At 38.3% G+C, this 14,397-nt stretch overlaps 1 protein-coding gene across 8 annotated transcripts in view; it reads right to left on the bottom strand.

Moving 5' to 3' along the window:
* ABLIM2 (actin binding LIM protein family member 2) overlaps nucleotides 1-14,397 on the bottom strand; it is a 301,430-nt gene that overhangs the window by 186,444 nt on the left and 100,589 nt on the right. For all 8 annotated transcript variants that reach the window (XR_003566819.1, XM_027836365.1, XM_027836364.1 and 5 more), the window contains exon 2: nucleotides 6,526-6,666. Coding sequence is in view for 7 of the 8 variants with exons in the window: in XM_027836365.1 (XP_027692166.1) it covers nucleotides 6,526-6,666 (141 nt within the window). In the remaining variant the exon portion in view is untranslated. The remainder of the gene's footprint in view (nucleotides 1-6,525; nucleotides 6,667-14,397) is intronic.

Genomic DNA, 14,397 nt, shown 5'->3' with positions numbered 1-14,397 from the left:
AGTTCCTAGGTGAGTCCTTTTCTGATTTCCCAAGTGCTAGTGTCTTCCCCCAAATTCACTTGCATTTACTTTGTACACACTTATTTTATATACACCAATATGAGTACATGGAACACGTGATTTCTATCTTGTAGAATGCAAGGCTTTAATTTTTGCATTTGTAACTCTAGCCTAACATAGCACCTGGCACACAGTAGCTACTTAATAAATGCTTGTTAGTTAATTGATTGATAAGCTCCTAGGATTTAGAGCTGTAAGGGAGCTTTGTGATCATTTTTTCCTATCCTCTTGGCATCTAGGTGGTGCAGTGAATAGACTGCTGGGCCTGGAGTCAAGAAGACCTGAGTTTAAATACAGACTCAGACACTTAGCTGTGTGACCCTGAGTAAGTCATTTAGTCCTGTTTGCCTCCGTTTCCTCATCTAACAAATGAGCAGAAGGAAATGGCAAACCACTCTAGTGTCTTTGTCCAGAAAACCCCAGGTAGGGTCACGAAGAGTTGGATATGACCAATCGTAACAACTGAACATCTTCTTATTTTGCAAATTAGAAAAACAAGGCTGAGAGAGGTTAGATGATTCGCCCATGGTCACAGAGGTGAGCTGCCAAGGGGTGAGTAAGGGGCCTCAAACTTAGGTCTTCCAATTCCAAATCCAGGGCTCACTTTGTAGAAACAGGATCCTTCGATTTTAAAATTTCAGCTTAAACTCAGGAGCAGTCACAGAAAACCTAGGGTTTTAGATTTAATTACAAATGGAAGCCTTCCCAGTTAACTATTTTGGAATCTGTAGAGAAAACAGAGGGGAGGCGGAAGAGGGGGAACAAAGTGTTTGCCAGGAAGAAAAGAAAATTATAAGCTCTCCATGTAACTTGGTAACAGGGAGTGGTTTGTGTATGAGAACTTGTCCATCTGTTGGGATATAAATAACTGGATAAAAAGTTGCTGTGTGTCATCTAAGGGGATGACATATGAATAGTGTCAAAAGCATCTAGTCATCTAGCAGGAGTCCAAGGGGGACAAACAGCCCCCAAACAGGCGGACACTAGTACATCGCTTTCATTCACCATCATCAATAGAGATTAGCCCATTGTCATCAATGTTGCGGAGAGCCTGATTTTTTTATGTGTAATAAAAAATTATACGCATAGATACAGACACATATACATACACACACATGCTTGTTTGAAATATCTATCTTGTGGACACCAAGGATACTGTTACCATCTCTCTGAGAACTCAGACTGTTGGAAGAAACACAGTTCTGAGTTGGTGATTTTAAAAAATCGGCTGATGAACTGTACTTTAGAAGCAGTTGAGAAAATGGCTTAATGTGAAGCATTTCTCATGGAGAAAGTGTGTTTTGTCTGTAATGCATGAGAACCTAAGAAGAATCTATGCAACAGGTAAGAAGAAGATGAGGATGGCCTTCTTCCTTATGAGGACTGTCTTAGGTGTTATTTTATGAGGAAATCTTAAAAAGAGGAACTTATAAAGAGGATTCTATGAAGTGCTTGAAAGAAGTTGAAAGATAATTTCCTATGATTGTTGAAGAAATGACAAAAAATAAAAAGGATTAATCCTGAAGATAAATATTAAGATTTTTAAGAAACTTTAATCATTATCAGGAGTGAATTGAATTACTCAAGGGTGTGTTTTCAGAAAAGTAAAAGGAATTATCTACTAGTACGCTAAAGGTTTGAGGTAATACAGGTTGGGACATTAGTCATAGACAAAATGTTACAAATGACTATGTGTCTTTATGTTTATTACTGATTCTACTTGTTAATAAGTTATATATACATGTAGATTTAATATTTAAGTGAATAATTTCTACGAGAAAGGAAGTTTCTCTAATTTTTTTTTTTTTGGTGAGGCAATTGGGGTTAAGTGACTTGCCCAGAGTCACACAGCTAGTGAGTGTTACGTGTCTGAGATCAGATTTGAACTCTGGTCCTCCTGACTACAAGACTGGTGCTCTATCCACTGCGTCACCTAGCTGTCCTTTCTAATTCGTTAAATAACTAATATTTAATGAAATTGTGTGGGGGCTTCAGTCAATTATAGAGAGTTTACAGGTTTATTAATGAGAAATAAATCATCCAAACTCAGCCTTAGGTTGCTACAGAGCTAAGCAGGATAAAATTAAATATGTAACAATGAGTTAAATTGCAGTCTATGTGTGTGTGTGTGGTCAGAACCCCAGAAGTCCATTTAACCCTGCTATAAGTAGGAGGTATATGTGTTTTCCTTGTAAACTTGCTACCTATACATAGTATATAACTCATTCTACCTCTCTAGGCCACCATCTCTCTGTTAAGAATTGGGAGGCATGCTTCACCATCAGACCTCTGAAGTCATGGTTGGATATTGCATTGATTGGAGTTCTGAAGTCTTTCAATATCATTTTTCTTTACATTATTATAGTCATCATGTAAATTATTTCCTGTTCATCAGACTGGCAGATGACACAAGCTAGGAAGGATAGCTCAACAGTGCATGGCAGAGCTGGGAATCTGAAAGGACCTTGACAAATCAGAGCATCAGGCTGAATGTAATAAGATAAAATTCAAAAGACGTAAGTATTAAGTGTTTTTCTAAGGTTCAGAAAAAAATTCAAGTAAGAGATGAGGAATATAGGGTTAGACACATTTTTTTAAAAGATCTTGGGGTTGTAGTGAACTATCTGCTCAATTTGAGTTAATACTGTGAAATGTCCCCCCCCAAAAAAATACAATTTTAGATTATATGAAGTGAGGCATGGCTTCCAGGAAAAGAGAAGTGACGGAAAGAGAATAAGCATCTATATAGCATCTATTATATACCAGGCACTGTGCTAAGTAAGCACTGTACAAATATTATCTGACCCTCAGAATTACTCTGGGAGGTAAGTGCTATTTATTATCTCTACTTTACAATTGAGGAAACTGAGGCAGAGTTTAAGTGACTTGGCCAGGATCACACAACTAATAAGTGTTTAAGGACAGATTTGACCTGAAGTACTCCTGACTCTAGGCCCAGTATTCTATGCACTTGTAAGACCTAACCGCCTCCTGGAAATAATCCTGCTGTATACTCTATCCCCATTAGACTGTATCTAGAGTATTTGGTTGTTAGTGCCGTAGTTTAAGAAGGACATTGATTACTTAGAGAGTATTTAAAGGAGAATGACCAGCATGGTAAAGGACTATGACATAGGTGAATCAGTTGAAGGAATTGAGGCTATTTAGCCTGAAAAAGAGAAGACTGGGAGGTCGAAGAGAGAGGCATGAAAGCCATGTTCAAAAACTGAAGGTCTGGAGAAAGAATTAGGTTTATTCTGTTTGGTCCCATTGGGGCCTGGACAAACCAAGAATAATGGGTAAAGCTACAAAAAGGCCAATTTGGGTTTGATATCAGGAAAAACTTCCTAACAATTTGAGCTGTCCAGAAATGGAATAAGCAGCCTCTATTATTATCACTCTTATAAAACCCAAGGACAGTGACATTATGCTATCTCCTCAAGAATATCCTTGCTCTTTTTATTTGTAGTATCACAGACATAAAATGTTAGAGCTAGGAGGAACTCAAGAGGGTATGGAAAGGAAGCTGTTTTCTGCCTCTGGACAAATGATTCTGGTGATAAAAACACAGAAAATCACTGCGAAAGGCTAGGCTTGACTTGTGGGTAGGTAGAAGTCAACATTCATGGGAGGTACATTCATCACGCACGATGTAATAACTGTATAAAGGCATGCTTTTCTCCTGGCTGAAGGAGAAAGATTATTTCATTAGGGTAAAATTTCAGGGCATCATTAGCCTATTAAATGGTTCTCTAGTGGATTGACATGTCTACTAGCCTTTCACAATGCCCAGGGCTAGTTTGCTTACTTTTGACCCATGCTTTTTCTTGGTCTTTCCTCATTTCTATTGAAAGAAAAAGAGCATTGGTCCCTCTTTGATAACATGCTCAACATAGACTTCTCTGTTTCAGGGGCTACATTGAGTGACCATTTATTCACTTGGTAAACTGTCCGAGGGGTTTTCATTCTGGTTTTGCTTCTAACTTGAAGTTTGACCTTGCCCTTTCTGGATTTCTGTTTCATCCCTCTGTCAAATTAGGGGCATGGACAAGCAGAATGCTAAATTTACTTACCAGTTCTAAGTGCTATAATTTTTTTTTATTTTTATTACCTAAAATTGAATTATTATTGAATAATGAAATAATTCATTAATAGCTGGAAGGAGCCTTAAGACTCTCTACTACAATATTCTTCCCACCTACCCCCCCCATCTTTTTTTAAATTTACAAATGAGGAAACAGAGACCCAAAGAGCAGATCTGTCCAAAGTACTTATTTGATTTTCCTCTTACTTAACCATTTCTAAAATATTTTTAAATTAAATTTTACTTTTTTTTTCAGTTGGCAAACATTTGTATTGTCTCCCTTCTACCTCTTCCCACACTAGGAAAAAATTAAAAATAATATTTGCAACAAATATGCATAGTCAAGCAAAACAAATCTCCACATTGGCCACATCCAAAAATGTGTACCTGAATCCATTCCCTCTCTGTCAAAAGGTGGGCAGCATTCTCCATCATAGTTCTATCAGTCCATTGGTCACTGTGTTGACCAGAGTTAAGTCAGAGTTTAAGATTGTTCCTTTTTCATAGTGTTGTTATAATTTTTTTCTCCTGGCTCTGTCCTCTTCACTTTTCATCAGTCATACAAGTCTTCCCAGATTTCTCTGAAACCATTCCATTATTTCTTACAGTATAATGTAATTCCATCACATTCAGCCTTTCCCCCACTAATAAGCATTGATTTTGTTTCTAGCTCTTTGCTACTACAAAAATACTACTATAAATATTTTTGTACACATGGAGCATTTCCATCTTCCTTTGATCTCTTAGTGGTGGGTATTACTAGGTCAAATGGTATACACAATCTAGTGACTGTCTGAGTTATCATTCCAAATTGCTTTCCAGAATGGCTGTACCAGTTCACGGCTCCACCCATGGTACTTTCACTTCATCTGTTTCCTCGTGTGGTTTCAATACATTTGGCCCCCCCCTGAAACTGACAATGCAGAGGTGACATTTAAAGGCCAATTGAATTTTCTCCTCATAACTTAAGGGCAGAACTAGAAAAAATGCATGAAGGTGACAGGTGGGCAGATTTTGGCTTACAGAGTAATAGGATTTCATATTTGCAAGGTAACTAAAAGACAATCTAGCCCAACTTGTATCTCAAATACTATTAATTTCTATAGCAATCGAGCAGCATGGTATAGTGGAAGAAGTGGTTTCATGGATTTGGGGTCAGAAAATCTGGGTTCCACTCTTGGTTCACTTATTTCCTTATATAACCTTGGGTATGTTATTAACTACCTCTTATTCTTATGATTTATATGATCTGTAACAAATGTCCATCTTGCCTCCATTGGAAGATCTTCAGTTGCGAATTCATTACAGCCTTAGATAATCCATTCCACTTTGGGGCAGCTTTAAATGTAAGGAAGTTCATCTTAATATGAAATCAAAAACTATTTCTCAATAGATTCTATTACTTCTACTGATGCTCCCTAGGGCCAAGAAAAGCAAATTTGATGCCACTTCTCCATGAGAGATCTTCAAATAGTTGAATATAGTTACTGTGTTGCTCCTAAGTCTTCTCTTTTCTAAACAGCTTTAGATCATTCTACTTGTCCTCTCCTACGGTACTTCTAGTCTTTCTCCATCCTGGCATCCCTTCCCTGCATGTGTTCTAGTTTGTCAATATCTTTCATGAGACAGAATCGAGTGGCATGACTTTTGCTCTTACTCAGGACACTATGCTTCTATTAACGTGTCCTGTGATTTGTTTTAGGTGTCTGGCTACCACATCACTCCATTGACTTACACAAAGTTTGCAGTCCACTAAGATGTGCACATTTTTAAATGAATCATTCTCCAGCTATATTTCATCTATGCTAAACTTATAAAATTGATTTTTTTAAAAAAAAATCCAGGTAAGACATTAAATTTATCCCTATTAAATTTCTTGTTTAGATTTGTCCCATTGTTCTAGCTTGCTAAGATCTTTTTGGATCCTGAGTGTGTTGCCTAGCACACTCCTCTCTCAGTGAATGTATGCAAAAGGTCACCTTTCCCAATCTGTTCCTCGAAAGGAATCACCTCTAAAACCAAAAGGCAATATAGCATGATGGCAATTCTTAGGGTATAACTGTGGTACCTAGGGATACTGAGTCACTCACTATTAGGACAGGAGGAAGAACAGGAGACTTGTGTTCAGACCCATGCTAATGGGTCCTGGTAGGTGATCTTGAATTAGGTACTTCTCATCTCAGGGTCTCTATTTCCTCATCTGTAAAATGAGAGGGTTTGACAAAGTTCCCTTCCAGCCCCAAAAATCTATGACTAGAGATTTGGTTTTGGAAACAGAGTTGAAATGAAGAAGAATAAAGGAAGATGGGGAAAGTGCTTGGTACAGTGCCTAGCACCCAATAGGTATTTAATAAATGTTGATTGATTGAAAGCTTGCTTACCTTTGCAAACAAAGCACTTTATATGAAAATACTTGTTCTGGACTCGCAAAACTTCTCCTTTGCACACATTCCCACAGGTGTTACACAGAATTGCAGTAGATGGCTTCTCCAGGTGGCTGTGGACAGCCTGTTGTTGAGATACTGTTAAAAGAAAGAATAGGTTTTAAGGATGGTAGTTTCACTTACAAAGGTAGACTGGTCACCAAACAAGGAAAACATCAATTCAACATATAACAGAAACATAAACAATGGAGAAAAAAAGATATTTTATTTTGAAAACTTGTAATTACTATGCTATTATTATTGTTATCAATAATAGTACCCTAGTAAAGTACTATCCTGATGGCTCATTGAAGCATAAAGGTGACCTCAGGTTCTTGAATGTTATGCTAGCAGAACCCAAGTTCTGACGGGTCCCACTGAGTTGGAAGGACTTTGAATCAGACAAGGCATACACTGTGTATGTGTCACATAAAAACCTGGCTGGCTAAATTGAGAGAGGCTCATGGCTTATGTTCCAACAAGAGTCCAAGTAAATGTAACAGTAAAAATGACAGTATACAATACACAACATATGTTTTTATGCATGCAGTCCATTACGGTGGAAAGGGTACTGTTCTTAGAATTGGAGTTCAAGACCCTGTTCTGACAGTTCCTAACTGTGTGAACCTAGGCAAGCCAGTAACATCTCTTTGCTTTAATTTCCTCATTTGAAATTAGAGGCAGATAGTTAGATGGCTCATTGGTTAGAGCACTGGACTTAGAAGTCAAAAAGACCTGAGTTCAAATCCTGCCTCAGATATTTACTTGGTGTATGACCCTGGGAAAGCCACTTAGCCTCTGTCTGCCTCAGTTTCTTTATCTGTAAAAAGAGGATAATAATAGAATTTCCCTCATAGGGTTATTGTGAGGTCATAAAATGAGATAACTTATATAAAGTGCTTTGAAAATCTTAAAGCACTACATGCTAGTTATTATTATTAGTAGTAGTATTATCTGAAAAGTGAGTTAAATAATACTTACATAACCTACCTAATACAGTTACTGAGAGGAAAGCTTTTTAAAAATTTTCATCCACTACAAAAAATTGAATTTATCACCATTATTTTCACTACCCATAGAAAGTCTGTTTAAATGTCTATATCAAATATCATTGGCCAGGGCTTCAGTAATAAAGCTTTTTCCCTTTAGGGATAGTTATTGAAACCATAATATCTATAATCTAATTATGCAATCTCTTAGATTGAAGGCAATTGACCTATTGACTACACTAATCTATATAGTTAGATAGATAACCCACAGAGCTGGTCTATCTTGGATAGACACCAAGGTGGATGGACAATGAACTGGAGCCAGGACTGAATAAAAAGAGAACGTGCTAGGTGACCCTGGGGAAACTGCTTCCAATGGCACTAGAGAGCTGCAAGTTGTGGATGCCATGATTGCTGAAGAATGAAAGTTATGCATAACTCAATGGAAATAGAAAGATGTGTGGTGGATGTGAGTCAGCTACAATTCATTTCTAACCAAGAGCTTCCCAAAAGAAGCATCCTAAAAGCATAAAGCAACTAAGAAGGATTGAAGAGAAAATGATCAATGCACCCCATCCAACAAATATACCCCATGATTCTACCAGTCTCTGTGCTATTAGAATGTTAAGAGAGCTCAGAGAAGGTCCCTGGCACAATGAATGGGTCCCTCTGGAAAGATCTATTGGCAAACACAGACACGACCAAGGAGAGAGAATGTAGTCTGTGTCACTATGTGAGTATCCACATTGGTGAGATCACAGACTCCTTGAAGTATGGGAGAAAAAAATAAGGTAATTGAGAATTTACAAAGCCTGAATGTAAAATATATACTTTCAAATGATGAAAAGGAGCCTTGGTCCACAGAGCAAACATGATCCTGACTCATGGCACAATATTGAATAGGAACAGGTCCACGGAATGGTTCCAATCATGGCAGATGTCGAGTACGATTTTGTTTCTATATTCATGTTTTGAGTTAAATCATGGATTTTGTGTTGAGAGTATAGATTTCAAAGATGGTCTCTGCTCAACTGTCAGAAATCATTTAAAGAGTTATAAACTTTCCTCCCTCTTTGACTGGGGACATATAACTAAGGCAATTCTTATGAATGTTAGAATTCAGCTAGAAATTACTTGTCAATGAAACTTCAAACAAAGAGCTATTTGGTCAACTTTAATGTTACTGTGATTTTTAAATATTCCTCATGACTTCATCAGTATTCATGCTATTGAAATTGTACTTTGGGGAAAAAAACACTAAGTTCTTCCTCTTTTGAGATAAAAATTAATTTGTATATTACTTCATACACAAGTGAGTTAAAATCTTACTGCCATCTTGTGATTTAAAATAGAAATTGCAACAATTTGCATGGTTACATTATTGACGTTCTTGTGTAATTTAGGATCAGGGAGCTAGAAGAGATTGTAAGATAATATCTATAGGAGGCTAAAATTCAAAGGGATCTTCATGTTATAGTTGTGAGGGACCTTATAACATAGAGTCATCGCTGACAATGAGCTTTGAGGACAAATAGTAACATTTGAGTGGATCTTAAAATGTAAGATATCTGAGTTAGGGGATTTTTAAATATACATAATGTTAAAAAGCTGGAAGGGCCCTTAAATATTATTTAAGCCAACCACCACATTTTTGAGAAAGGGAAATGAGGGTCCAGATAGAGAGCTCATTTACTCAACTACATTCCTCTCTATGATTATTGTGAGTCCTTAGCTGTGTGTATAAGATCATCCCACCTCAGTAAGCTAAATTGTAACATGCCACACATGGTCATTTCCTGGGGCTGCTGACCTGTAAGAAAAGTAAAGGCATGTGAAAAGAGCAGAGTTGCATATCTTAAATCCCAGATGGATCATATTCTGTTCGATGATGAGTGGGGCCTGTTCTAAATGGGGTGTATGTGGCCATGAGCAACTAATTTCCATGAATGCTGGAAATAGGCCATGTTCCTGTTTACCTGAGCAGGAAGTAGAATTCACTTTTGTCAGCTTTGCCGTCTGAAAGCCCGCCAGAGGAGAAATAGGCTTTCTGCAAATGAGACTAGGTTGAAACGGATGCTAGGGTATTCAAAGTGGCATTGCTGCTTAGCAATATTGGCGATGGAGGAAGGGGAGGGTAAACACTGACGTGATTTGTTGCACGACAGCTCAGCATCAAATATATTGGCTCTGCTCCTCCATGGTTTAAACAGTGATGGAACAGATGGAAAAGGGTTGAAACAGGGCGTTTAATACTGATGCCTAAAAGTCTTTGGCTTCCAAAGCAGCTCTGCCAGAGCGAGTGGTAACAGCAACTGGAGAAAATGTATTTCTTTGTTTAAAAAGTAAATACAAAATAACAAAATGTGCCCTGGGCAAAACTAGGGAAGAGGCAAAGTTTCTTCTCTGTGTGCCTACATACCCCACCCAAAATGACCTCTCCTTTGGGCCCTGTTTAGTGCCTGCATTTCCCCCAGACAGAGCTATAACTAGAACAATGCTGACACTAGGGGCCAGCAGAAAAAAAAAGGAAAACGTGCCCTCAGATCAAGTTTGAAATTTATGATTTGAAAATAATTCAAGAATTAATGAAGGCAAGTTCAATTGAGGAGGAGGGGAATGAATTACTAGCTCAGGCACCACCTCATTCAGGAAAGCTCTCCTGAATCCCAGTTGTTAGCACTATCTTCTTGAAATCACTTTGTATTTAATGCTAACAATAATAGCTCGCATTTATGTAACAGTTTAAGATTCACAAAGCACTTTGTCTAGGTTATTCCATTTGAGCCTCACAATAATCCTGTGAGGGTGGTGCTATTAATATCCCCATTTTGCAGAAGAGGAAACTGAGGCTGAGAGGTTTAATGATTCACTCAGGGTCACACAGCTAGTGAGTGTCTGAGACAGGATTCGACCCTCAGATCTTACTATCTCCAAATCTACTCTATCCACTGCACCACAGAGCTGAAGTACATGTTGTTTCTCCTCAGCAAACTATAAGGTCCTTGAAGGGAGGGACCAGTTTCACTTTTGTCTTATATCCCCCTCATCGGGCACAAATGCTTAAAAATACTGAATTTAATTTAGTTCTAGATTCCAAAGCAGTCCTTTGCTTAAATATTTGGCTTCTCAAAATTCTTGTGCCTGTGGCAAAATCCCAAATGTCCTCATTGTACTCAGGGTTTTGTCATCAGATGCCCAGAATGGATGCTGGAAAGATCATTAGACTTGGACTTAAGGCATGAGTCTGAGTCCTAGCCCTGATGTTTACTGACTATATGACTCTGCACAAGTCAGATTATGTCTCTGGTCCTCAGGTCCTTCATCTGTAAAATAATAATAATTACATATATACATATATATGTGTGTGTGTGTGTGTATGTATATGTATGTTTGTATCTATATGTGTGGCTATGTGTACACACACATATATACACAGACACACACAGATACATACATATATGTGTAAATACATCCACACATATATACATATGTACTTACATATACATGCACATACATATATGCATACATACATATGTATATAGTGTTATTGGTTCACAAAGTACTTTTTCCACAGTAAGCCTGTGAGGTAGCTAATAAAAATCTTACTAACCCTATTTTACAGACAAGGACCAGAACCTTCCTGCAGTGCTCACCATGGTGTAGAGGTGGTCCTCAAAAATTACTCCAGCAAAGTCTTCCAGGTCATACAAAGATAGAGAATCCAGTGAAGGACTTGCTGTATATCTGAGGACATTGAACCTAGCTAAGTTCAAAAAGTTCAGGCCAACTTTGGTCACAGGCTGATGAATTGTCTGATCAAAGTAACCATCAAATACCTTCTATCAAGTCAGAAGGGAGCTGTGATCTGCATCAGTAGAGTACTCACATCAAGGAAATTCTGGATTCTGAGACTGAAGATGAAATTTACAAATGATGTTCTAGAGTTGTATCACTAGCAAGTGGCAATAGCTATAATCAAACCCAGGCATTCAGGGTCCAAGTCTAGGGTTCTTCCCACCACGCTCTCTCTCAGGGGATTGTGCTGACCATATGAAATAATGTATGTGAAAGTATTTAATGATAAAATGTTATATACATGTACATCATTATAATGACATTAGGTCTGTGTATGATATATGATTGGGGGTAAGGGGGAGGAAAGTAAACGGGGATTAGCATGAGGCCATGGGCATATCATCAGCTCTATATCCTAGTCCTCCCAGGATAATCTTGAAATCCAAGACCTAGAGTTGAAAGGGACAACCTAGCCCACCTAGTCTGACCCTTCAATTTTTAACAACAATTTACATTATATATAATGCTTTAAGATTTATAAGGTGCTTCTTCTCTACCCACCATAATAACCCTGTGATGTAGGTAGGCATAATTGAGTTGAAAGAACACTGGATTTGGAGTCAGGGGACCTGAGTTTGAACTTTAGCTCTGCTGCTCACTGTGTGTTTCAGCAATTAATTAACAAAAGTAACTTCTGCCTTTAAGCTTGTTTCAGTTTTCTCCATTCAGCTCTAAATTCTGTGACCTCAGACGGCTGATTAAATACAATGGACCATTTGCCTTAATTCTCCCTAGTGCACGAGTGCCTCCAGTGCGTTCAGTTCTCCTATTTTGTCTATATCATCATATCAGTTGCTGAGTATACTGAAGGAGAAAAATTATGGGCAAGAACACTCTAAAAAACTTGGATTTTTTTTCTTAGAATGCACTTCCATTTTATGAAAAATGGAGCCATCCCAGAAGGATTCCTACTTTCTAGGCACCAGTTTCTGCATCTCTAAAGCAAGTGGCATGGTCTAGATAATTTCCAAGATCCTCCCCTGGTTCTACCATTTTGTACTGTAAGGTTTTTTCCAGTTCTGACAACTCTGTGTTCTAGAATCTCTTACAGCTCTGTACTATTATTTTATGCCATTTTGTTTTTCTCAGCCTTGGTTTCCTCTTCTGATAGATGAGGGCACTGAACTAGAAAATCCCTAAAGTCATGTTCTGCTATGATGTTCCGTAATTCTGTGATCTACAAGGAAGTGACAGTCAGTGTTAAAATCAAGCAGAAAGACGGAATCTTTGTGCTGACGAGGCTGATCTGAGTCGGCAATGGCATATTTCAAATAAAAAAAGGTCATTCCTATTGAAAACTAAACTACCAACCAGTAGTGTCAATGACAATACTCATTGATAAAGGAATCTAACAGAAATCCATAGAAATCCTTCCAGAAATTCTTCTCAAAGTTAAATAGTGTTGTTTCTCATGTGTTGCATCTTTGCTCTAAATGATTATTCTTCACAATTCAATTTTTCTCATGTCTTTATAAGTACTTTATATTGTATTTAAAAGTAGCAGTAATTTAGATTCTGATTTCTATGTTCTCTGGGTTTAGTTTCTTCCAGTGTTTGGTTACCATAGAGCTTAAGGGCAATATCATCAAGAATAACTATCACCTCACCCTTGGTGACAGTGACCTGAGGTTTGGGTTTTATAAAGTCAGGTTGAGGGAAAAAAAAAAAAGCAAAGTGATGGGTAGAGTTAGGACTGGGGCAGCTTCCTTTGCAGCAACATTCAGGGAGACACAAGTAATACATTTAAATATTAATTTTAAGATATATATTTTAATGCCAGAAAATCTCACTCTCTCTAGCTTGGATTTATTTGATAACCAGTCATGGCACACTTCTATTTTGTTAAATTTTGCAATCTAGGCTAAGTATCCCAGATTCCAGAAGAACACTTTCTTTGTACAAGCATTTATAGGACAGATCACAATTTGTTTAGTCATTCTGTGATCAATGGTCATCTACTTTGTTTCTGGTTGGAGTTGGGTGGGGAGGAGAATGTGGGCTGGCCACAGGGACTCAATCCTTAGAGCACATATATAAACTTCTTTGCCCAATTATAGTCCGAAGGATTATATAGAAAAGCTTAGGGGAGCCTGATTCTAGTTATGTATAACTGAGAGTCTGGTACTGTGTGATGAGAAAGTGTTGTAATTGGCTGAAAAGCCAAAAGAACTGATAACCCAGGTGGTCCTGAACCAGGACTGAGTTCTCTTATGAAAGGGACATTGTTCTCTAAGTCTTTCTTTTCCTCCCCGGTGGCAGGTAAGATATGAGCTGCAAGGAGATGCCACATAGGGAGTGGCAGCAAGCTGCATTCCCACCCCCCACCCCAGCTGCCTGTGTTCAGGAGCAGATGGCCTTCTGTTTCTTTTGTCTTTGTTACTCCTCTGTCTTATATGAATGAGTATCTGGAAATGGAATTGTCTGGGTGAAGATCATGTGCATTCAGGAGAACCATCAGACCCATCAGAGGTCCTCAGCAACTGAAGTCAGAATAGCATCCTGAAGGTAGTAGCAGAGGCCATTAGAGTAGGTGGTTGATGACAGCATAAGGTCCTGCAGATAAATGTTGAAAGCTGATCACCCAAAGATGGTAGTGACTTAAGAGAGAAGGACCAGCTATTCACTCTAGAAAGGTACAAATACTTGGAGCTCAGCTGAAAGCTATACCTAAGGGAACCTTCAGGATGACTCCATGGAGAGAAAGGGAGACTCCTAGGACCAAGAGTCTGTTTTTTACATGTGCATTGACTACTCTATACTTTAAGTTTGCCAACATGCCAACTTAGACCTCTGCCACCTTAGCCCCAAGTGGAGACTGCCAGCCTCCAACCACTTTCCCCTAACAGACAGTGATTTGCCTGATCAATCACATGTTGTTGCTGCCTTACATGGGGGGAGGGCATTGGAACAATAATAGATGGAAAGAGCTTTGTAAATTGTGCAATGCCCTCCACATAATCTTACCAACTCATGTTTCTGTAATACT

This window comes from Vombatus ursinus, unplaced genomic scaffold (assembly GCF_900497805.2).
Source record: "Vombatus ursinus unplaced genomic scaffold, bare-nosed wombat genome assembly UNPS02014818.1, whole genome shotgun sequence".
In the NCBI taxonomy this organism is placed as follows: Eukaryota; Metazoa; Chordata; class Mammalia; order Diprotodontia; family Vombatidae; genus Vombatus; species Vombatus ursinus.
The sequence above is the reverse complement of the archived record's forward strand: the minus strand, read 5'-3'. Positions and strand labels throughout refer to the sequence as shown.